This window comes from Sesamum indicum, linkage group LG9 (assembly GCF_000512975.1).
Source record: "Sesamum indicum cultivar Zhongzhi No. 13 linkage group LG9, S_indicum_v1.0, whole genome shotgun sequence".
Classification (NCBI taxonomy): Eukaryota; Viridiplantae; Streptophyta; class Magnoliopsida; order Lamiales; family Pedaliaceae; genus Sesamum; species Sesamum indicum.
In genome coordinates this window covers 8,039,294-8,064,711 of record NC_026153.1, presented here as the reverse complement: position 1 = coordinate 8,064,711, position 25,418 = coordinate 8,039,294, and the positions used below count along the sequence as shown (strand labels likewise).

Genomic DNA, 25,418 nt, shown 5'->3' with positions numbered 1-25,418 from the left:
CGAACCCCCCCCCCCACCCCCCATCAGTGCAAAATAAAAGATGAAGTCAAAATAATGAATGATTGAAAAAGGGAAGAAGGTCACCTAATTCAATGGGAAGAGATTGGGTCACGGGAGCCGAAGAGCTGACAAAGGGGTCTGGAGCACTGTATACTACAACATCAAAATTAAGAAACGAAGGCTCTTCTCTAGAATACAATTAGAACAACTTTTAATTGTTACTTAATTAACAAAATGAAAACCACCAAACATAAAACAACACTAACTCATATTCAAAAATTAACATTGCTAACCACTTTTTCATTGCCTTGGACAGTTACGTTTGGTTTTCTAGAATTCGACGCTTTCGACACCACTTCATCTTATCATAACCATCTTATTCATCTTCATTTGTGCAAGTGCACTGTCCCCCCAGTCTAGTGTATGCTCCACAATCAAAGTTTCCGGAAACCCACTTGGTACTTATGTAGCTCTTTTGGGTTGTACCCAATGAAAAAAGTTACAAACTTGAAATCTATAACAATAATACAACTTACCTCTAGAAGGTTTTCTTAAAGATTCTACTACCCTAATTTCTATTTTTGAATTGCATCCACAAAATGGTGAAGCTAAAAACCTCACATCAAGCACTTACTTGCATCCTTAGTTTCTTTTTTTAGACGGCTTGATTGTGTGGACATTGTTTCAAAATCAGCAAAAATGACAAAAAAAAAAAAGAAAAAGAAAAAGAAAAAATGAGAAAGGGGAGTGCAAGAAAGGTGAGAAAAATTGTATGGAAAGAGAGGATAGAAGCAACCCTTAAATTGGGGGAGAGAAGAGCAAAAATATTAAAAAAAAAAAAAAAAAGGCAGTTTTTATAGCTAATTTGTAGTCGACGCGCGTGTAGCTCACTTTCAGGGAGTGTTTTTTTTTATTATTTATTCATAACACAGGGGGTGTAATTAATACTTTAATTTTTATAGAAAGTTTTGTGAATTTTTCTATATTACAAGTGGGTCCCTGAATTTTCCCCCTTTTTTTTTATATCGGTATAGATATAAGTTCTATTTATTCGTATTGAATTTTTATTTCAAATTATGACTACATATTTTATTCTAATTAATAGTATATACACGTTACATGTATAAGAGCTATTTTTTAAATAAAGTCTATACACATAGTGCGTATATATACATTAAATAGAATATAAGATGTAATAGAGTTCAGAAAAGAAAATCCAATCCGACATTTAATAATTCTTTCTCCAATTCGTCAATCTTAGCGCATATTAATTCCCTAATCCAGACTTGTATGTCCTTCAGATCGACAATTGTACTAGACCTCAATGCTTACAATACATGCCCTGGGTCTGGAGCACGAAGATTGTAATATGTGGGACCCACCCATAGACTATTTGTATTAACTTTTGCTCCCATTGTGAATGTCGATAATACCCCTGTACCTCAATTTAATTTCAACATCACCATAAGCATTAACTTTCTGAAACCCACCAAACAAGAGCTAACTTCGATTTTTGTATCCGCCATTATTTTGTCATCTTTGAAACGAAGGTCTGTGTTGTGTTCCTTCTCCCATAGTCAATACCCCTTCCCCTTCCCCTTGCACTATCCTATACCCCAAAAACCCATTTTTACCCCCTTTTTTTAAAAAAAAAAATTTTTTGGATCATTTTTCGATTTATGCAAATTTATCTCTGTGATATGTAAAATAAATAAATAAGTTCCTATAAAAAAATTATTAAATAGTTGGCGTGATTTGTTTCATTTTTTAAATTACAGAAAATAATTGATATTTTATTTTTATAGGAGTTTCTTTTTTCCCATTTTTCATATTAAATTGCATTCTCCCCCTCCAAAAAATATAATATTACCAAATTGTGGTGATTGAAAAACTTTAAATTTTTAGGCAAAACCGCTAACACAAATACTTGAACTGCCAAAAAAATAAAAGGGGGCAACATTAGCAAGGAGAATCATTTAAAAAATAATATATAGATTATTTATAGAGATATTGAGAGTTTTATATATAATATGGTACGGTATATATATTTATTGTGTGGCTTGTATGTAAAAATAACTTTTATACCCTTATAAATAAATGAGTATTACTAATATATACTAGCGTATGCCCTCTGCTATGCACGGGTATAATTTAATTAGAATTCCTTTTTTAAAAAAATTATTCCATAATATAATTTCTTTTTCAAATTATACTGTATCAATAACAATTAAATTTGAAAAAAAATTACAATCATCAAAATAAGAATGAAGTGATATAAGCAAATCAAAATTTGATCAATTTTTAAATCTTACTGATTTTTTTTTATTTGTTTGATTTAAATAAAATATTTTAATGCAATCAAATTAGTTCTCCTCTTTCAAAATTAAATCTAAATTGATTTCATTACTTTTCATGAAATGCCGATTATTATTAATGACCATCTAACAATGTTCTGTGGAACTGGAGACTAAGTTAATGGTGGTGTGAACATTTAGGTTTCGAGTCCTATAAGGGTATGGTCCTACTATTAGCCGTCTCCCGGCCTTAGTCTAGGACAAAGAATTGAATGTTGGTTCCCATCTTTGACTAAATATCTATACTTCATACTCGAGATATGTTTACTCCACTGATCGACATAGAAAATCCCTTCCTACTTAACCAATCGCTACGACCGTAGAATTTCAGAGTATAAACCATCTTATATTGCTGGCATAATACTAATAGGGGACAGATTCCTTTTTGAAATCCACCATCCTTGCTACATACTCCGACTGTACCGGGCACGACTTATAATGACTATATCTCATGACATAGTCACAGCTTGCTAGATCTAAGATACATTATTCATATGTGCTCGATTGACATGACTACTCAAGTACGAGGAATAATCTCGTACTATTATAATCGAGAATTCAAGTCATACCGACCATACTTGTAAGGTTTCTATATGACGATTCCTATGAATCAGTCCAGTCAGTCGACTACTTTACAAACTAATCCACTAAAATTGCATAGACGACGTACATCTCCCGCCGATGAAGCACAATACTGCAATACTTAGTAAAGTCTCTATAGGAGAAGCCTATTAATTATTGAATGTTAGATAAAGTGGCCCAAATCCAAAAGCCCACCCACATCAAGCCCGACACCACCTGGAGGCCCCAACCCGGTACCCGACCCGCTCCACTCTGCCCGACCCGGTTTGACTAATATATACCCCCTTATCCTCAAACCCTAATCAGCTCTCTCTCTCTCCTCATACGGTTCCGCCGTTTTCTCCTCCTCTCTCTCTCTCAAACCGATATGTCCGTTCGGTCTCTCTCTCTTCTCCGTTTTCGGCGGTTTCTAAGAGCCAATCTAATGGCTCTTGAGAAACCGCAGAAACCGCCCAACAAACTATATCCCCGGATGATTTCTAGCCTATAAATACGGAGGTTCCATTTCCCCTAAACCTCTCTCGGCCAGAAAAAGGAAATCTGTTTTCTACTCTTGTTCTTCGTGATATCTTCTGTGTGAGAGTGTTCTTTGTGTAGTGAGAGTGTCCGATCTTAGTGATTGGGTTGTGGTTGGGTGCCGAGTGTTGTGGAGCAACCGTGGGGGCTTACCGTGTGTGGTTGGGTGCAGTATTTGTGACCGTGTCCCTTTAAGATTGGATCTGGCTCTATCTCCTGAGCCACATCCAAATAGTTGTTTCCTTGTTCGTTTCTTTCTGTTTCCAGTAATATTTTTGTTCTGTAAATATTTGTTATATTCGTCTGTAATATTGAGGAGTTTCGTACTCCGTTCATCTGTAATAGTTGATAGGGTATTATTTTGAAAGAGATACCACTGGAGGGTTATTCCCTACAGTGGTATCAGAGCCAGCATCTCTAACCCGTGGTGATCCTTGGTGGCGGTAACGTTCGATAAACCCCTCCTCTGGTTCTTATTTCTCGCTTCTTCATTTACAGTTTTTATATTACTGTTATAAACTGTTTTTCCTGTTATTATCCCGGTTTACCGCGGCAAAAACCCCCTAATATCCCTCTTGGCCGGACCCCTGAGGTCGTCGGGTATCTAGACGGGACTTAGGCTGGTGAGCCCCGCTTTGTGCTAAATCTGCTGATTACTGTTGAAACTTGTTGTTGATACCTGCTATTTCTATTATCCTCTACTAGTTTGTGTAGTTGTTAACTGCATTTGTTTTGGTAACTTTTGTGATATTCCTGCGGTTTATTTTCTCGCACAGTCATTGACTACTGTTAGTTCCTTCGTGTTATGTACTCTGTTGATGTAGTTTGAAATCTGAATACCTTATCTGTTGTTTTTCGGTAGTTGTTACTATAAATCGTGTTTTTTGATTAGTGCTCCAAAATCTGCTACTTTGAAACTTTCTGTCGCGTTTTTTTTTTTTAAAAAAAACTGAACGATTTTCTCCAAAACTGTTTTTAAAAAATGGCTGGTTACAGCCTTCAACCGTTTGACGGAAAAACCGATTTCTCGATTTGGCAACAAAAAATGAAAGGCATACTCATTCAACAAAAGGTTTTCAAAGCTATAGATGGTAGGTATGTTGAAACCATTTCTGAAGAAAAGAAGCAAGAAAATGATGAATTTGTCTATTCTTCTATTATATTAAATTTTTCTGATACTGTTTTACGAAAAGTAGGTAAATTAGAATCCTCAAAAGCTTTATGGGACAAATTAGAAGAATTATACACTGAAATCTCATTGCCTAACAAATTGTTTCTGTTAGAAAAATTCTTTAGGTATAAACTCGATCTTTCTAAGAACATTGATGAAAACTTAGATGACTTCACTAAACTCATTCAAGATATTAAACTCACTGGTGATAAATATATAGATGAATATTCCCCTATAGTACTTTTGAATGCCATACCTGAATCCTACTCAGACGTTAAGGCTGCCATTAAGTACGGAAGAGATAGTGTTAATCTAGAAACGGTAGTAAATGGTTTAAAAAGTAAAGAATTAGACCTTAAGGTTAATAAACCTAGTCAGAACCAACATGAGATAAATGCTGTCAGAGGTAGGACTAAGTTTAGGAATTTTAATCCTAGATATAACAGTAGGAGTAGAAGTAGAAATAACTATAGTAGGAGTAAGTCTAGATCAAGAGAAACCAGCCTTAAAAATGATAAGATAAAAGATAGACGGTGTTATAATTGTGGAATAAAAGGCCATTATATAAAAGACTGCAGAAAGCCTAGACGTGAAAACAGAGATAGAAATTATGATGACAAAGAGAAAATCAACAATGTGACTATTGAATCAAACGGGGAATTTTTTACTGTATATGAAGTAAACTCTGTAAATTCTTTTGACATGAATGAATGGTTGATTGATTCTGGCTACACATTTCATATGAGTCCATTCAAAGACATTTTTTCTAATTTGAGATATGAGCATGTTGGCTTTGTGTCCATGGCTAATGAGAAAAAATGCGAAATAAAAGGTCTTGGTGACATTTCGTTATGTTTTGAGGAAGGGTATAAAATGATTTTGAAAAATGTCAGGTATGTCCCTGACTTAAGTCATAACTTGATATCATGTGCTGCATTAGAAGAAGAGGGATTAGAAGGTAGGTGGGGAAAGGGCATAATGAAAGTTATGAAAGGATCCTTAGTCGTTTTTAAAGCTGAACGAAAACGAAATTTGTATATCTGCACTGCTACTTATGAAAATATTGCTGCATCTGCTCTTGAAAACAATAAAACCACTCTTTGGCATAAAAGGCTTGGTCACATCAGCATGAAGGGACTGGATTTTTTGAGAAAAGATGGAATTTTGAATGACTGCCTTGGAAAATTAGAATTTTGTGATGAATGTATTATGGGTAAACATCATAGAGTCCATTTTCCTACATCCCCATCCCCAAACCCATCTATGTCTACTTGCATCTTAGACTATGTTCATGCGGATGTGTGGGGTCCTTCTAATGTGCCCACCCATGGTGGTAATCGATATTTCTTGTCAATCATTGATAACTATTCTCGTAAAGTGTTTGTTTTTCTGATGAAACATAAATCTGAAGTTTTCGATAAGTTCGAAAAATGGAAAATCCTTGTTGAAAATGAAACTAGTAAGAAATTAAAATACCTTAGGACTGATAATGGATTAGAGTTTTGTAATCAACAGTTTTCTGAAATGTGTGACAAATTTGGCATAAAAAGGCATAAGACTAATCCTTATACCCCTCAACAAAATGGGGTAGCTGAACGCATGAATCGTACTTTACTTGAAAAAGTTAGATGCCTATTAATCAGTTCTGGTTTACCTAAATCTTTTTGGGGTGAAGCTGTCTTAACTGCTGCACATCTCATAAACTTGTCTCCTTCTGTGCCTTTATTTGGTAAAACTCCTGATCTTATGTGGAATGGAAAACTGCCTGATTTATCTGGTTTACGTGTGTTTGGGTGTTCTGCTTTTGTTCATCAAAATAGTGATAAACTTGAACCTAGATCCCTTAAGTGTATTTTTATTGGTTAAACCTAGATCCCTTAAGTGTATTTTTATTGGTTATCCTGAAGGAGTAAAAGGCTATAGATTATGGGTTAGGTGTCAACCTGGTTTTAAAGTTTTAATCAGTCGAGATGTTACTTTTAATGAAAATGAAATGCCTTGTTTAGCTAAAACCAAACCCATAGAACTAGAAACCACTTTTAATAAAGTAGACCTAGAGGATAACCAAGAAGGGGAGGGATTAAGCAATAACCAAGAACAAAATGCAGAAAATCTTGAAAACATAGGAGATACAAACCCTCCATCCAATCCCCTCGATAACTACCAACTTGCTAGGGATAGGGATAGGAGACAAACTAGGATACCTTCAAAACTTAGGGATTTTCACACAAGCTTGAACATTGAACTAGGAGAACCATCTAGTGTCGAAGAAGCTTTAAAATCTGACAAATGGCTAAATGCTAAGAAAGAAGAAATGAAATCTTTAAAAGACAACAAAACATGGATCCTAGTTCCTAAACCCAAAAACGCTTCCGTTGTTGATTGTAAATGGCTGTTCAAGATAAAGCAAGAAAACCCCATAAAATATAAAGCTAGACTAGTTGCTAAGGGCTTCACTCAAAAAGAAGGCATAGACTATAACGAAATTTTTTCACCTGTTGTCAAATATACTACTGTCAGGATTATACTTTCTCTTACTGCCTATCATGATTGGGAATTAAAACAGATGGATGTTAAAACTGCATTCTTGCATGGTGACCTAGATGAAAATATCTACATGAATCAACCTTTTGGATTTTCTGATACTTCTAAGCCTGATCACGTGTGTTTACTGAAAAAATCCTTATATGGCTTGAAACAATCACCTCGTCAATGGAATAAAAAGTTTGATGAATTTATGTTGTCTTTAAGTTTCTCTAGGAGTAACTATGATCACTGCCTCTATTTTAAATATGTTGATACTACTCCGATTTTTTTGGTACTATATGTTGATGACATGTTAATTGCAAGTCCTAGCTTACATCTTATCCATTGTCTTCAAAATGATCTATGCAAAACCTTTGAAATGAAAGACCTTGGCAATGCAAAACAAATTCTTGGCATGAGCATTATTAGGGACAGAAAAACTTCTTCTATTCTCTTGAACCAGAAAACGTATCTTTTGTCTATCCTCAAAAAGTTTGCTATGGAAATTCTAAACCCACGGCTGTTCCCTTGGCTGCCCATTTTCAACTTAGTAAAAGTCAATGTCCCCAATCTGAAAATGATATGCAAAAAATGAGTAAGATCCCCTACTCTAATGTGATTGGCTCTATTATGTTTCTAATGGTGTGCACTAGACCTGATGTTGCCTATGCCATTAGTTGTTTGAGTAGATATATGTCAAATCCTGGTCCTCCTCATTGGGAAGCATTAAAATGGTTACTTAGATATTTGCGTGGATCTGAAAATGTTGGTATTAAATTTTCCAAACATTCTGCTCATGCACATCTTATTGGTTACGTAGATTCGAATTATGCGAATGATAGGGACAGTCGTAAATCCACCACTTCTTACATGTTTACATTTTGCAATTCATGCATTAGTTGGAAATCCCAACTTCAACATATTGTGGCTTTATCTACAACTGAAGCTGAGTACATTGCTACAACAGAGGCTTTTAAAGAAGCACTATGGCTTAGTGGGCTTCTAAATGAAATTGGTTTCTTAAAGAAAAAACCTGTGATCTTCTCTGATAGTCAATCAGCAATTCAGCTATGTAAAAACCCCGTTTTTCATGATAGGACGAAACATATAGATGTTAGGTATCATTTCATTCGTGACATTGTCGGAAAAAATGAGATAAAATTAGAAAAGATTAGCTCAGACGAAAATCCTGCAGACATGGGCACAAAGTGCTTACCTATAGAAAAATTCTGTAAGTGCTTAAAAATACTCTTACTAAATCCTGATTAATACCTCTGTGTTTGTTTAGTGTTGTTTATATTGCAGGTACAACCTTGGAGTATTTATTGGCAATGATGAGAAAACCAGATCCATAAACCCCTGACCTATACCATTGGGTATTTGGTCCAAGGTGGGGTATGTTAGATAAAGTGGCCCAAATCCAAAAGCCCACCCACATCAAGCCCGACACCACCTGGAGGCCCCAACCCGGTACCCGACCCGCTCCACTCTGCCCGACCCGGTTTGACTAATATATACCCCCTTATCCTCAAACCCTAATCAGCTCTCTCTCTCTCCTCATACGGTTCCGCCGTTTTCTCCTCCTCTCTCTCTCTCAAACCGATATGTCCGTTCGGTCTCTCTCTCTTCTCCGTTTCCGGCGGTTTCTAAGAGCCAATCTACTGGCTCTTGAGAAACCGCAGAAATCGCCCAACAAACTATATCCCCGGATGATTTCTAGCCTATAAATACGGAGGTTCCATTTCCTCTAAACCTCTCTCGGCCAGAAAAAGGAAATCTGTTTTCTACTCTTGTTCTTCGTGATATCTTCTGTGTGAGAGTGTTCTTTGTGTAGTGAGAGTGTCCGACCTTAGTGATTGGGTTGTGGTTGGGTGTCGAGTGTTGTGGAGCAACCGTGGGGGCTTGCCGTGTGTGGTTGGGTGCGGTATTTGTGACCGTGTCCCTTTAAGATTGGATCTGACTCTATCTCCTGAGCCACATCCAAACAGTTGTTTCCTTGTTCGTTTCTTTCTGTTTCCAGTAATATTTTTGTTCTGTAAATATTTGTTATATTCGGTCTGTAATATTGATGAGTTTCGTACTCCGTTCATCTGTAATAGTTGATAGGGTATTATTTTGAAAGAGATACCACTGGAGGGTTATTCCCTACATTGAATAATAATTAAAAACTAGAAACCTATTAATTATAGAAAAAAAACAAATAATTGGAAAGATTTTCCCATGTAAAACTGGTGAATGCTTTGGCGGGAAGGGATATAATTGGAATTTGATGAAAAGAAAATAGGAGAAGCAGAAGAAGCGTGAGTACATCATTGTTTTAGTGCTTTCCCCATTTCTCGTCTCCTCGCTCTTCTTACCCTTAAACGAAAACTCTATTTTCACTCACAAATAGTGATTATGATACCACAATACCAATTTTATTATTATATCAATAATATTTTTGAGTTGATTTTCTTTATTTTTTTTGTTATTTTCTTTGTTTTTTTTTCTTTTTCATTTTTATAAATATGATGATGAATCGATTTATATATATATTTTTATTTATAATGTATTTTAAAATACAAAAATATTATTATTATATACATGTAGAAATAACGTGTCATGACGACTAGTACCTAAAAATTAAAAGTTTTTCAAATCACGTAAATTCGATAAATTTTTTTAATATTTTTAAATAATTTTCCCCTTTCCCTTGGAAGTCACCTACTTGGTATTATTGCGAAGACAACCTTATTTCCACCATTTCTCGATTTGTGCAAATATGGTGTGTTTAAGAGAAGGGGGAAGAGGTGGATTTCAGGCCAACACAGAGGTAGCTTCTCTTTGGTAGAAAAAAACAAACGAATAATAGAGGAAGGTTGGACTCATTTGACTGACCTTTTTTGGACTTCATTTGACTTGACTTTTTGTCTTATTTTGGTCTTCTGTATTGTACAGTATAAAAAAAATGATCAAATTACATAATATATAAGTTTATTATATTTATTTTGTGATTGATTTGATTTGATCGAATCTGATTTGGGTAAGTACTTTTCATTAAAGGGTCACCCACATAATCATTTTTTTGTTAACCAGATATGTAATGTTGGTGTAAAATTAATTCTGACATGTTCCTATAAGATTAGGTTCAAATATATAAACACCTTTCCCCTTTTTAAAAATTACAAGTACAGTATTGAGAAGTGTTAATATACTTAATGTTTTTTATGGGACATTTATGTAAGTTTTGTCTATGAATAGGGAGTGTAGTTATAATAACATCTACAACCTTTGTATTTAGACCTAACTTCGTTCGACGTCAATGTAATTGACCATGGACATTAATGCCCACATATATATATATATATACACGAGTGATGAGATTTTTGAGTGGATTGAAAGGCTTATTTGTTGAAAAAATTAAGGTGTCAGAGCATAGATCGAGTGCTATAATGGAAGTGATGGGGAATGAAGATAAATACACCAAAGACGGGACGTTGGACTTCCGCAACAATCCCGCAAACAAGAACAAAATTGGCGCCTGGAAGGCCTCCCCCTTTATTCTTGGTATTCTACTCATCATCATATTCGAGAGTTTTTGAACTATCTAAAAGAGAACAAGATTCTCTCTCATTGGACTCCTATTAGAACACCATAGTTGAACGGCGTTTCTATAAGGAGAAACCAACATGATGAGCTTCATTGAGTTGTATCTATCCTTTTGGGGTTACGCTCTTGAAACGAGTGCCAAGTTATTGAAAATGGCACCATCTAAGATTGTGACCAAGACACCATATGAGCTATGATATGACAAGCTTGCTTCCTATAAATACCTTAGGATATGAGAATGTCCCGCGTATGTTAAGAGACTAGTAGGAGACAAATTGGATTCGAGATCTAGTCTGTAGAGGTTCATCGGATATCCAAAGGAAACTACGGGACGATTATTTTTATGATCCCTCAAAACAAAAGGTGTTTGTTTGAAGAAATGCAGTGTTCCTAGAAAAATTTTTTTTTGATACCCAACGTAAGGAGTTGCTTCTTGAGCAGTCAAGTGAAACAAGGCCTCAGGTAGCAATAGCGTCATCTTCTGTACTTGTGGTTCCCAAAGAAGATACTCCAATTCTTTGGAAGTCGACTAGAGTATCTCAGCCGCTTGAGAGATATGGTTTACCGGTGACTGGTTAGTTGGATAATGATCCAAAAACTTGCAAACAAGGAATGTCTGACATTAATTCTAGAAAGTGGCTTGAGGCCATGATATCCGAGATAGACTCCATCAGTTCCAATAAAGGATGGACCTTGATAGAACCGCTTAAGAGCTTCAAGCCCATTGAGTGTAAATGGGTTTACATGTAAAAGCTTGGAGCCGATGGGGAGGTGAGTACCTTCAAGGCCAGGCTAGTGGCGAAAGGTTATACTAAGAGGCCCGTTGTGGACTTTGAGGAAACTTTTTCACTTATAGCAATGGTCAAGTCTATTCGAATTTTACTTTTTATATCTCCATATTATGACTATGAGATATGTCAGATGGATGTGAAAATGGCGTTTCTTAACTGTTTCATTAAGGAACAAATGTATATGTATCAGCTGGTGGGTTTCATATCCATAGGAGAAGAGCATAAGGTTTGACGTCTCCATAGATCCATTTATTGACTGAAACTAGGGATGTCAATTTAACTCGAATCCGCCCCCTAATGGGGCGGTTTTGGGTCTAAAAATGATTCTTAGGGTGGGTCGTGGGCTTAAAGATTTAAGACTCGCCCAAGTCCGGGACGGGTCTCCGATCTAGATTTAAGACTCGCCCCGATATATATAATTAGTTTTTTTTTTAATTTTATATATAATTATACATTTACTTAATATTTGACCTAATCTTTACTTTTCCCTGCTGCCCCCACACACTCTACTCTCACCATCTCATTCTCTGAGATCTCTATATCTTTTCTCCCTCTCAATCTTTTTCTATCTTGCCAAATCTAATTTCCTCTCTCCATATTTTTTTCTTGTTTTTCTCAATCCCTCTCCATCGCTCTTTTTTATTACTGTTTAGTCTTCCTTTTCTCTAAATCTCTCGTCTCGCCGCCACCTTCTCTCGTCTTGCCGCTGCCTGGCCACGTTACCTCCTCGCTCTCGCTGTCGCCTCACTCTTCGTTGTGGCTTCTCTTTTTTCCCCAGACGGGTTTTCTTGCGGGGTGGGGCAGGGCGGGTCTCGGGTCACAGATTAGCTGTCTTTCTTGTCCTTACAAACTGACGAGAGATTTGTTGAAGGTGAAAATGCATTGATTTAAGGTTACCAATTCTATAGAAATGCTTAGTTTATATTGATTGATGTATTTTTGGGTAAAGGTAAATTAAAGTGTGAGTGCAAAGATCGAGTGGTATAATGGAAGTGATGGGAAATGAAGATAAGTACACGAAAGACGGGACGTTGGACTTCCGCAGCAATCCCGCAAACAAGAACAAAACTGGAGCCTGGAAGGCCTCCCCCTTTATTCTTGGTATTCTACTCATCATCATATTCTCATCTACACTCCAAACTGTAGCTTTTATTAGACGTTGTTTTCGCCAAATGGTTGCACAACGGCTATTAGCTTTTGTTTGTATAAATTAAGTCAGGATATTTGTTACGGCTAAAAATTGTGGCAAAACAACCATTGTGCAGGAAACCAATGTTGCGAAAGATTAGCCTTCTATGGAATGAGCTCCAATCTGCTTCTTTATTACACGACACAACTGAATCAACACAGTGCTACTGCTTCAAAGAATCTCTCCAACTGGTTGGGAACTTGCTACGTCTTGCCACTGTTTGGCGCATTTCTTGCTGACGCGTATCTAGGGAGATACTGGACCATTGCCGGATTTTCTGTCATCTACGTTCTTGTACGTTTTCTCCTCATTTAGATTAAGAAGACGTTTGGCTAAACTTATTTGAAATATCGTATAAGTTCATATATCTTATAAAATATTGTCGCTTCTAATTAAAACGGGAGACCTTCCCTCTCCTATGATGCTAAAATACTGAAAAGAGATAGTTCTGGTGATTAGGGGATGACGCTGTTGACGTTGTCAGCCTCCGTTCCAGGCCTGAGGCCGACGTGCTACAAAAAAGATGAATGCTATGCAACAAATTCTCAAACTACAGTCTGTACGGTGGCGCTGTACTTGGTGGCACTAGGATTTGGTGGCATGAAGCCTTGTGTTTCGTCGTATGGGGCAGATCAATTTGACGATGCAGATGAGGTTGAGAAGGGCCACAAGAGTTCATTCTTCAACTGGTTATATTTTTCAATGAATGTTGGTATGTTGATTGGCTGTTCAGTCCCAGTCTGGATACAAGTGAACATTGGGTGGGGATGGGGATATGGTGTGTCGGCAGTGGCAATGGCGATTGGCGTAGCGTTTTTCTTTTTAGGTACACGACTATATCGGTACCAAAAACCTGGCAGCAACCCTCTCACCCGTCTTTGCCAGGTGCTGGTGGCTTCCTTGAGAAAGTATCGAGTTGAAGTGCCCAGTGACAAGTCTCTTTTGTACGAGACTGCTGATGCCGACTCTACCATAGTAGGCAGCCACAAACTTGATCATACGAATCAATTCTGGTACGTATATATATGCATAGAAGATTAAAATCACCCATAACTCAAAAAGATGGTACAAAGTATCTGTTGATATCCGAAGATATGGAACGATATCCGTCTGGATCATCCATGATCCATGATTCAGAAGAGGGAAATCTTGAGCTGGACTAATATATATAGCCAATTATTTGCAGTTTCTTAGACAAGGCAGCAGTGGAGAAAGAGTCCGATCATAGCAAGGGTTCGGTAAACCCATGGACCCTTTGCACTGTCACACAAGTTGAGGAGCTGAAATGGATCATACGCCTGTTGCCCGTGTTGGCAACTGGAATCATCTTCAACACCGTTTTTGGACAAATGAGCAACTTGTTCTTGCTGCAAGCCGAGTACATGGACGCGCGATTAGGCCGGTCCAACTTCAAAGTCCCGGTAGCATCACTCGCCGTCTTCAACCCCATAAGCGTCATTTTCTGGGTACCCGTCTATGATCGTTTCATCATCCCAATGACAAGAAAATTCACAGGCCACAAGAACGGCCTGACTCAGCTGCAGCGCATCGGGACCGGCCTATTCATATCGGTCTTTGCCATGATATCAGCCGGGATTTTGGAGATATTTCGCCTCAGGATAGTAAGACGGAACAATAGCTATAAGGTGATGGAGACGCCTATTTCCATATTCTGGCAGGTTCCTCAGCACTTCATCATAGGTTGTGCAGAAGTTTTCACAAACATTGGACAAATGGAATTCTTCTACGAGGAAGCGCCCGATTCAATGAGAAGTGTATGTGCAGCGCTGTCTCTCACGACAACTGCACTTGGGAACTATTTAAGCTCTTTGCTCGTGGCGATCGTGATGGCTATCAGTACTAGAGATGGGAGGCCTGGATGGATACCTGACAACTTAAACTATGGCCATCTTCATTATTTCTTCTTGCTTTTGGCAGCGCTGAGTGTGCTCAACTTGGGAGTTTTCCTTGTGGTGGCAAAGAGGTATTCTTACAAGAAGCAGTAGGGACTCTGCTTTGGTTAATGCTATGGAAAGTTTGTCATTGCAAGAAAACCACGTGTTTGTAAGTATATTATGTGTGAAATATTATGTATCTTTGATGTTGGTGAAAAGTTGAGTTGTGAGTAACCAAAGCAATCAGAACAAAGCTTCTATTAGTTTACATACTGCAAGCTTCTTTACTTTTGAATTTAATTAGGAAAATAACCTTCACTAAAAATTCAAGTTTTAGACACTCCAAAACAATTTAATCAAAACTATGGAAGCATTTTTCACAAAATTAATAAATGTCAATTTGAAAGAAAAAATCATATTTAATCAAAATTGCAAAATAAATAAAAAATAATTTTAATGATTCAGAAAATCTGAAAACTTGCAAAATTGACATTTTCATATTTTTCAGATATATGCGACATTACTAGAACGATTTCGATTGAAAATGTTGCACGACAGCACTATCGTCCGCACAGGCAGCAGCGCCCGCATGGGCGACCACCCACAGCACACGCGTAGGGCACGCTACCAGCCGCAGGCAACACTTGATGCGTGAACGCGCGCATATGAGTAGTCGGGGGCGCTCTGCCAGCGCCTACGTTGGGCGCAAAAATTGCACCACCGCTGCGACACCCAGGTTTTGAACCTAGATTGCAGGGATGGAGGAATACTTGTTCTACCTTTTCTTTAATTATTTGAATAAATAAAATCTGAATCATAAAAAATGCTTTAAAACATCACATAATATCTAAAAATTAAAATACAACACAACATATTTTCTATCACATAATCATACATAAAAAAGAATATATGAATCATGCTTTAATCAAAATTAAAACAACCATCTACATCACATAAAGCATACTATATCACATATAACATCACATAAACAATGACCACGACTGCTGAATCGGGCTCTGATACCATTGAAAGAATCGGTGTGGCCCAAGAGTTGGCAAGAACGCAACAGAAGCATGAAAATAAGCATATTTAAATTGTAAACCAAAAGGGAACTAGTTCCTTAATCCCGAGCATTCAACATTCAACAAGTATAAAACAAGTGGCTATTGTAACATAGAGTGACGGAAATGTAATCACTAAATTTTACTTTTCTGTTTGAAGACTTTCTTCAAGATTTTCTCCTTCAACTGTGTGATCACGCAAAAACTAACGAGATATTCTCTATATCGAACACACACTATACCACAATGTGGTATACACCAAACCTTGCTAGAGGTAAAGTGTATGTGGCATAAGAGATTTGTTTATACTATTAACTTAGTATATCAAACAAAAGAAGACATTACTCTAATTTGAAACTAGTTCAAGAAGAACAAGAATAGAGAGAAAAGAGAGGGAGAAGAGAGAAGTTAAGGTGATAAGTATGAGAGAGGTAGTATTGTCTTTTGTATCATATACAAAATGATATATACATAACCCTATACATTATATACACACACAAGAGACATTTTATGTACTTGTTCTATGTATATATTTATGCATTGCATGTCAAGTCAAAAATAGGTATAAAGTTCCCATAGTACATTACCTACTAGTACCACAAGTACTCAAGCACAATCCCATCCTTACAACTTCATATGTATATATCACATATAAATATATATTCAAGCTAGGACTATATATATATATATATATATATATATCAGTAGGCTTAATTCAAAAACAAATTAAACCCATAGGCTTGGGGCTCCATAGAATTAATCCAATCAATTCTTAAAACCCAAATGAAATTTATTTGATCTTGTCAAATAATTCCTATCCCAATATGAGTAGCCAACAAAGAATTAAAACTGTCGAGTCCTTCTCTCACTTTCAGTCTTGCAATTCTTGAGCTTCCACAGTTCAACCACCTGCCTCTGGGTCACGCAAGGACATTTTCTTTCTCTATTCCTTTTATTTTAATCATCCCAAAGATGCATGCTAGCCGCATTAGGTAATGTGGATTTAAGTGGGGGAGAGGGGAACTTGGCTTACAGACAGGCTTACAGTCGGGTCTTCAGCCGCTAGCTCCTTGCTTCCTCAAGATGTCTGCTTCGAGCTTCTTCTTCGAATCAGCTCTCGCCTCCTCTTTCGGAGGCTTTTAGTTCCCCAGGGTCGGTAAAAAGACTAACTAAAGAGTCCGTTGACCTGTACTTATTTGACTCCACGAGAAATTGAACAAAAAGCCGCAATGCATTCTTGATGCTTTAACATGTGATTCCTTGTGGATTAATTAAGGGAGTATTGCTTTATTGAAGGATAAAATGCATAAAATCCTCTTGTGCTTTAAAAAGTTTGCAACAAAGATCCTACTGTTATGAAAATAAGCTAAAAGCTACCTTGTGTTTTGTAAAATTCAACAACAAATACCCCTTTCTTTAGTAATTAACGGAAGGTGCATTACACTCGCTCTTTGTGCATGTGACGGTATTTTTTAACTATTTTTTTTTACCTTTTTCTTAGGTGTCTTTTTACTAAAATGCCCTTTTTTATTTTTGTTTGTTTTTGTGCTTTTTTTTATAATTTAAATTAAAATGTTAAATTATATAATTTATTCAATATTAAGTATTAAATTAAATTATATTTAAATTTCAAATAATTTTATAATTATTAATTGTTAAATCTAAAATTATTTTTAATTAATTAAAATATATATTTAATTATAATAATTATTCTTAATTAGATAAAATATTTAATTATTGTAATTATTTAAAATATTCTTAATTAACTAAAATATATATAACTAATATAATTAAAAGTAATTAAAAATTTTAAAAAAGATTCAGAGGTGAAGTGATTGGTGGTGGTCTACGATCGAAAAATTGAAATCTATACATAGAGTTGATGAAAATCGGTGGGAGGGACTCATTCGATTAAAATTGTACTTAGCCCATGCAATAGCTGGGTATGTCCCTTTTGGGAAAAAAATGTATTTAAAGGTCATGACTTTTGTGGTTTAAAAAAGAACCAAATTGTGGAATTTCTGGGAAAAGCAGTACCAGACTCTTTGCTCACTCTTGGTGACGTGGCGACAGGTCATTGGCCGCACAATTGTTCTGCTAGCATTGGGAAAAGAAAGGCAATTGGTCAGAGTGACATCAAATATTACCAGGTCCGTGTGATAACACCTGGGGATGACTCCTACCCTGCACCCGCAAACACTCCACCAATATCCTCCTTCCCTACCTCAGCCACCACCTACCACCGCCCCCCGCCGCCGGAATGTCCAAAACCAAGCTGAATTTTCCATGCGCTTAACAGATCTCAGCCTCCGTCGCATCACCGCCGCCTCTCCGTTTCAATTCCGATTCAACCACCATCACCATCACCACCACAACCAAAGGCCTTCTTCTCTCACCGACGATCTTACCTCAATTTACCCCAAATCTATGGCCGACGAATCAAAGAAGACGCATACTCAGCCGGAAAACGCCGTCTCGACAACGACGACGTTGAAAGTCAAAGATGAAAAGCAGAAGGAATCGGAAAAGTCGATGCCGCCAGTTCCGCCGCCGCCGGAGAAGCCGTTACCGGGTGATTGCTGCGGCAGCGGATGCGTGAGGTGTGTTTGGGACGTGTATTACGAGGAACTCGAGGAATACAACAGGCTTTACAAGGCAAATTAAATCTACCAAAGCCTTATTACTGTGATTTATCTGCTTTGATCGAACTTTTCTTTGGCTTTTCTGTTTGATTTCTCGAAATTGCATGTGGAAATCTCAACAATACCAAATCAAAGCAAAAATTTGGATATTAGAAGGGCAGTACAGTGGTTGAATTGCTGCTTAGCAACAAGTGATTTGGTTTTATTTTCAAAATTCAATTTTTAGTTATATTACATTTCAGTACTTCTGGAAGTTTGTTTGTTTAGTCCAATTTGATTGAAAAAGTCCATTTTTAATGAAAATTCGCAGCATTGATATGTTGAAATTTACTATAGTACGTGAAAAATTATATCTAATACTTTTTATATTTATTTATATTTAATATATAAATTTCTCTGTTAGTCAAAGATTAACTGAATTTAGGAGGATATTTACCTCAATTAACCTACTACTGACTTATTATAGGTAAAAAAAAAATTCGGACTAAACTACCCTTATAACGACGAAAATATACCTTTTGAAGAAGTGCGAGGAAAATTTTATCATAAAAAAATATATTTGACATGCAATAAGTAAATTGGGGATAAATATAGATTTATTTTTTTTATTTTTTAGTTAATATCAGCAAAATCAATGAATTTTGAATAATAGATGAACTTATTTATTAAATGAGAGCAAATTTCAGGGGTGCTAAATATAATTTTTTAAAAGATAGAGAATTTATGTGTAATTACATAAAACCTCAGGAAAAAGGAGTGTAATTATCAATTAACTTTATCTTTAACTACACATAGAACATAACATGATATATCATATTGATTTTTAAAAAATAAAAATAATATTATACTAAATATTTAAAATATGATATCTATAAATTATCTATATAATAAATTAAATTCAAATAAACTCTCGTTTCTCATATTTATAAACCTAAATTTGGAAACATACAATCTAAATATATTTTTTATTTTCCACACAATAATCAATAAAAGTACCCAAAGCTGGAAATAAAAATATTTTATTGAACTTTTGGAAATTATCTTATCATGTAGTTGTATTTATGAGCTGATAGTGGTAGCATTACAATGCTTGATCATTGTTCCATTGGATTTTGGCTAACACTATATTTCCATTAAATTTTATTAATATTCAATAAAATATAATTCAAAATTAAAATTAAAAACTTTGAAATTCTTTGGATTTAAATTTAGGAGAAATTATTATTTTAATTCGCTAAGTATGCCTAATTTTAATTTTAGTCCGATAACTATGTCCATTTTTGTTTAGATCCAGTAACTTACGAAATTGCTTACCTTTAGTCCTGTGGCAGATTTTCAGACAATTTTGCCCCTATGAGTGCATATGGACTAAAACTACCTTTCAAAAATTGCATAGGGGTAAAATTGTCCGAAAATCTACTAGAGGACTAAAAGTAAGCAATTTCGTAAGTTACTGGACCTAAACAAAAATAAACATAGTTATCGAACTAAAATTAAAATCAGGCATACTTAGCGGACTAAATAAATATTTTTCTCTTAAAACAAATCTAAGGGTTATTGTTAAATTTTTGAAATCTATAATTTCATGTTTATCAATTCACATGCAGTTTAAATGATATTTTACGATGATAAGGTTTGATCTCTCGTATCAATGATTAAAACCACGATGAAATGAGTTTATATCAGATAGAAATGATCTTTGGACGTGCGTGTTTGAATTTATAGGAATAAAATTAATATGCTATACTAAAATAATAATGGTCAAATTTCATAAAATTCTTCTATATTTTAAAAATTCAATTAAAAACTTTCTATATTTAAAAAATAAATAAATAAAGCCCCTTCTTGACACATCGCACTCCCGTCCGAGTAGAGGTTGCCACTTGGCCCTAAGACAGATCAAGAAGAGTGGGGAAACTTTCGCTTGTTTTTAGAATTCAACGTCAGGAAATTTTTTTACACCGTTGATAGATATCGACTCATCTCAATCTTCAATGATTTCAAATTGTTTTACCCCATTCAAAAAGTCTCTTCTCCGGGACAACTTTTAAGAGATGAGAAGGACCCTTGTTTTCTTAAACTTCGTCGATTTGCCCCTTTCTATTAAATGCACTTTATGGTATTAATTTTTTTTTTTTTTAATCAAGTGATCGTTATGATCTTAGCTATTATATATTGTTTCTTATTTTAGTGTTTGTTGAATTTTTTTTAAGCATATATGAGTCGTAGGATCTAAACAATTTTTCTCAATCGTTAGATTTATAAAAAAAATTAAAAATCTAGATTTAACTAAATTTAAAACGCTGCTGAGGTTGTCAACGCCCCCAATCTCAAACTCTGATTGAGGTCGCCCAATGTAGATTTGGGAGACTGTCGTCCTGCATTTTTAAAAAAAAAATAAAATTTTTAGTTTTTAGTTAAAAAATTAATTTTTTATTTCAAACTTAATAATAATTCAAAGAAAGTATTAAAATTTTATTCAAATTTAAATAGTACCTACAGTAAATAATATACTTTATTTAAATATTTTCAACTAAATAATAATTTAAATTAATTAATAATATATAATTTCTACAAAATAATTTATATTTATATAGGTATAGATATTTAAATTGACAAAGTGAATTTAGTATATTACTTTTTGTATTGTGATATTATACGTTTTTCAAATTTTTTTTTATTGTGTCTTTAATTTAACTTTTCAATTTATATTATAAGTTTTAAAATTATATATATTTTTTAGATTTATATAAATATATTTAAGAACAAAATTATTACTTGTTTAGGAGGATAAAAACACAAAAAATGAAAAACCACAAAAACAATCTCGAAACAAAAAGAAATAAATGAGAATGATTTTATATGTCCAAAAGGACATTTTAGTCATTATAAGCCCAACAAGGAGTCAAAATCCTTGGAAAACTAGTCCAATGGAAAGGGTAGGGTTTTTTTTATTTACGGGGACTTTTTATAGCTTATTGTTATAACATAGGGGGTAAAATGTAATTTGTATTTTTTTAAAATATTAATGTGAAATAATTAATAATCATAAGATAATAAAAATTAAAACTTTCATGTCAATCTTCATTGAAAAAAAGTAGTTTGACACAATTAAATAATAAAACTAATACACTTCTGATGTGGGAGATTATCAAATTACCTAAATACTCCTGCTTTTTTAAGGTATTTACACATTTATCGTTGACTATTTTGACTAGGGAATAAGGCATTTCTTTGGAAGGCCTTTGGATTGGGGTAACGTGGCAGCATCTCGGGGGAGACACGTATTGCTCTCCTAGACGGTACCGTACGGTTATAAATAGTCTCATTTATGATTATTCAAATCACGTTTTCTTATCACTTTTACCGCCAACTTTTGATCTCATTCGACCTTATTTCAATCTCTTCGACCCCATTTTTCTAACTTAAGCATCAGAGGGCCATCGCCAAGGACTACTTGGCTAGTCTCACATTTGCTTTGTTCTCAGGATTCACTAACAGATAGCTCGAAAGAAAGATTCAGCGATCCGATCCGAATTTTGCGTGCCTACATCAACTTCCAAGTATAGTATTATTTCTACAGAAAAATCATTACAAAAACCGAAAAGTATCTCTTTACATAAAAACTGAAAAATCTAAAATGAAAACAAAATCAAACACAACTGAACATCTCATGTTGTGTTTCTCAAGCCACACGGACTAGACTATTCACATAAGGCAGGTAGTTGTCTCCACCACCACCCTCCCCAACCATTCCTACCACTTCAATCTTCCCATCACTCAACCTGTAAGAACATACCAAACCCTCCACCAGAATCATTACAACGCTGCCCTCAAGACACGGCAGCACCCGGTACCACGGAAACCGGTCCGGCACCTGTTCCAATGTCACATCCGTTACATGTATCAACCTCAAGTCCATTCCAGCATAGATCTTTATCGAACAATTGCCCGAGAAGATAGAAGCACTGATGTAGCATAACTCCCCTTGAATTTGACTCAAGATGCCTCCGGTAGGAGCGTCAGGTGGTAGTGAAATAACCTCGTACACCTCGTTCTTTAGACCAAAAGCCAGCACTTTTCCTGCAGTTGTCCCCCAGTAAGCAATTCCGTTCATGTAGAACCGACTACCCGTGAAACTCAAATCTCCTGATTCTACGAATATAGTGGCTAAAACCCTCCACGACCTCGTTTCAGAGGTGTATAGTTCAAAGAGAATGACAGGCTGGTCCAGCATTGGGACTGCTGAAATCAAGTGATAATCTGCAGACATATTGAGGGGAGAAGGCTCAAATGCAAGGATGGTTGCTGCCTCAATCCCATGATACAGTTCAGGTTGAGGCAGCTCCCTCCACTCCTCAGTCGCAGGGTTGCAGATGTAATAAGAATTCTTTCTAGCACGCTCTTGGCAGAGCAACAAGCCGCTGCAAGAACTTATGATGTCGACAGGTTCAGGCAGGAACGTAAGAGCAGGCGTGGGAACTCCATAAGCATGATCGTCTAGAGTTAAGAAAGTCGGGTTGCGATTGTAGTGCTGGCAAAAGAAACCGGATAAGTCGTTGAAGAAGTAACTCTGCTGGTGCGCTAAAAAGGGACTTCTAATCCGAAGATCCCAATCCTTGGAGACCGACCGGAATCTTACAAGGGTTTTTGCAGGAAGAAATGGGAGAACAATGTGGCTAACTACATTCTTAATCTCCATGTTTTGTACTTGTCTTTTGTGAATTGAGGTAATGATAAGAAGTTGTTGTCTACCTCCAAGAGTGAAGTCCTGTGTCTACAGTCCAAGTAGAGAAAAACATGTCAAACATGAGAGACCATTTCAATACTTATTTCCAAGAATCAGAAGAGAAGACTGCCTATGAGAAATGTGGAGGAAACAGCAATATGGTCACTAATGTCTTTTACATCTTCATTGGAAAAACAGAACAAAGGAGTAAGGCATAGTACAAACATCCACTCAACTTTTCACATCTTCAATGAGAAATCCATTCAGACATCCATATGATCAGAGAAACATCAACACTGATTAACAAAAGAATAATTCAAATAATCAATCAAGAACTTCAAAAATCATTGGAAAACAAGTACGAATCAAGAAGTCAAAGGATCAAAAATAATTCAAGACATGAAACAAGACAGAGACAAAGAAAGTATAACCTGTCTTAACCAACAAATCCATATTCACAAACACACATGATCCGAGAAAAAACTTCAAGAACCATGGAAACATAGGACTAAACTACCAATACTCACATGATCTTCTTGCAGACAAAAGTCCCAAGAATCAGAGTTTGTATTTGCATCAATTCTCCAAGACCAGGAGGAGATATAAAGAAAGTTGAACGTTTACTTTGTGAAAAGATGTTGCTAAGTAATTTCTTAGGACCTTCACTGTTAACATTGAAGCCAGTTATGAACTTAGGCTTTTATGAAATTTCAGAGGTATCTTCCTGCTTAGACTTGTCTTTTTTTCTTTTTTTTTTTATCTTCTTTTTAATTGGTAGAAGACTTGGCATTGACTATCTACCGTGTGTAGACTAATACAATGAAGTTTTGGGCAAAAAAAATTCCAAGGATTTATGAAATTCTGCCGTGTCTAAAAAGCTAGAGTATATATATTGATATATTTTGGAACCAGTTCATTATGAAATTTTACTGTTTCGATTGATGTTAGGGCATTTCTTTAAATTTGGATTCATGGATTTAAATTTAAATTTGGAGGAAGAATTTTGAATCCTTTAAATTTGAAATTCATCACTATTCAAGAAAACATAATTTAAAACTAAAACTGAATGATTTGGAATCCTTTAAATGTAGAATTATTTAAACAAATTCTAGTGGCTAAAGTTATAGTTGAGATCCTATGAATAAATTCCAAGTCATGAGTTCGAATCTCACTAATGTATGAGAATTTATCATACTTTATGTAAGTTATTATAATTTGTATTGATATATTACTTAAATTGAATATTATTCAATTTATCAAAATGAATTATGGTAATTTTTTTACGGGTATTAATAAAAAAAAAAGTCCATAAATCCATACACAAGATTACAATTTTCTTTGAGGTGTTCATAATTTTTCAGACAGTCAGTGTTGATGTATGATGTTGCCTTTAGAAAGATTTTTGGGTTAGTCTTTCTGATGGGGTTAATATGTAATATGAACAAATATTAGGAGTGTAAGAGATATTACAAAAAAGTGCGGAATTTGCACCGAATTTAGGAACAATGTTTTTTAATTTTTTGAAAGAGAGAATATTAGTTGAAATACTTTCAATTAGAGTTTGGAACGTTAAGGAATGATTGACCTTCCACTGTAATAGACGGTGTTCCTAATAATTAAGAATGGCCAGATAGAGACAATTCCTGTTATGTAACGGTATTTGTACCACGTGGAAAGTGACCATTCCTAATTGTGTATGGCTATATAAGAATATAATTTCTTTATTTGGAACACACTTTTTACATTTGGGAGCGATTGTTTATAAGAATTCTTAATAGTGTTGGAACGGTCTTTTGAATACTTTGTACGTAAAATTGGCACGGTGATTGTGTATGCAAGTGATATATTTTGGAACAATCATTGGAACTAAAGTTTAATCGATGCTCTGAAATATTCTTAGAAACGTTTTATCATTTATTTGGAATACATTGTTGTAACTGTTTTAGGATTATAGTTCGGCATGGAAGGTTGAATATCTACACATTTGAATTGGAGTATGCTTAGAAACGGATTTGTCCTTTATTAGGAATACATTTTTGAAAGTGTTGTAGTAATTATGATTGGAACACTTTGCTTTGAACGAGTGTGACGGTTGGTCAAAAGTTTCTTAAATAGTTCCTAAATTAAATATTTTAGAAATATTTATTATTAAATAATAATTTTATATTTATAATTAATTATTAAATTTAATTATTTTTATTAATTTAATTAATTAAATAAATATTAAATAATGGAATGTAATGAACATTAAAACATGGATAATTATGAAAAAATATTATATTAATTTAAAAATTATTCGATTACAAATATTTAAAAAAAATTAATCTAAAACCCCCTCATCAGCAAGGTCCATATCGTCATCGTTAAGGTAAGG

General features: G+C 35.1%; 3 protein-coding genes across 7 annotated transcripts; 2 read left to right on the top strand and 1 right to left on the bottom strand.

Annotated features, from left to right (window-relative positions):
• Nucleotides 12,491–14,818, top strand: LOC105171170 (protein NRT1/ PTR FAMILY 8.1-like). The gene is made up of 4 exons (XM_011092196.2): nucleotides 12,491–12,629; nucleotides 12,794–13,011; nucleotides 13,177–13,730; nucleotides 13,904–14,818. Exons 1-4 carry the CDS (start codon nucleotides 12,515–12,517, stop codon nucleotides 14,721–14,723), a joined length of 1,707 nt encoding a protein of 568 aa, XP_011090498.1. The 5' UTR covers nucleotides 12,491–12,514; the 3' UTR covers nucleotides 14,724–14,818.
• On the top strand, nucleotides 17,787–18,568 carry LOC105171092. Its single transcript, XM_011092109.2, has one exon. It carries the CDS (start codon nucleotides 17,846–17,848, stop codon nucleotides 18,335–18,337), a length of 492 nt encoding a protein of 163 aa, XP_011090411.1. The 5' UTR covers nucleotides 17,787–17,845; the 3' UTR covers nucleotides 18,338–18,568.
• LOC105171091 (F-box protein At5g07610-like) lies at nucleotides 21,853–23,727 on the bottom strand. 5 transcript variants are annotated; one of them, XM_011092108.2, is made up of 2 exons: nucleotides 23,572–23,727; nucleotides 21,853–23,092 (listed from the first exon to the last, which is right to left on the bottom strand). In XM_011092108.2, the coding sequence occupies exon 2, from the start codon at nucleotides 23,015–23,017 to the stop codon at nucleotides 22,001–22,003; it is 1,017 nt and encodes a 338-aa protein (XP_011090410.1). In that variant the 5' UTR covers nucleotides 23,018–23,092; nucleotides 23,572–23,727; the 3' UTR covers nucleotides 21,853–22,000. The 5 variants fall into 5 exon arrangements, with proteins under 5 accessions (XP_011090410.1, XP_020552562.1, XP_020552565.1 ...); XM_020696903.1 differs by having other exon boundaries at nucleotides 21,853–23,340; nucleotides 23,572–23,680; XM_020696906.1 differs by having other exon boundaries at nucleotides 23,476–23,622.

Coding starts and splice junctions, on each gene's coding strand:
- LOC105171170 (XM_011092196.2), top strand. CDS start 12,515: ATGGAAGTGATGGGAAATGAAGATAAGTACACGAAAGACGGGACGTTG. Junction 12,630..12,793: donor GGCCTCCCCCTTTATTCTTG/GTATTCTACTCA, acceptor ACCATTGTGCAG/GAAACCAATGTTGCGAAAGA. Junction 13,731..13,903: donor GATCATACGAATCAATTCTG/GTACGTATATAT, acceptor AATTATTTGCAG/TTTCTTAGACAAGGCAGCAG.
- LOC105171091 (XM_011092108.2), bottom strand. CDS start 23,017: ATGGAGATTAAGAATGTAGTTAGCCACATTGTTCTCCCATTTCTTCCT.
- LOC105171092 (XM_011092109.2), top strand. CDS start 17,846: ATGACTCCTACCCTGCACCCGCAAACACTCCACCAATATCCTCCTTCC.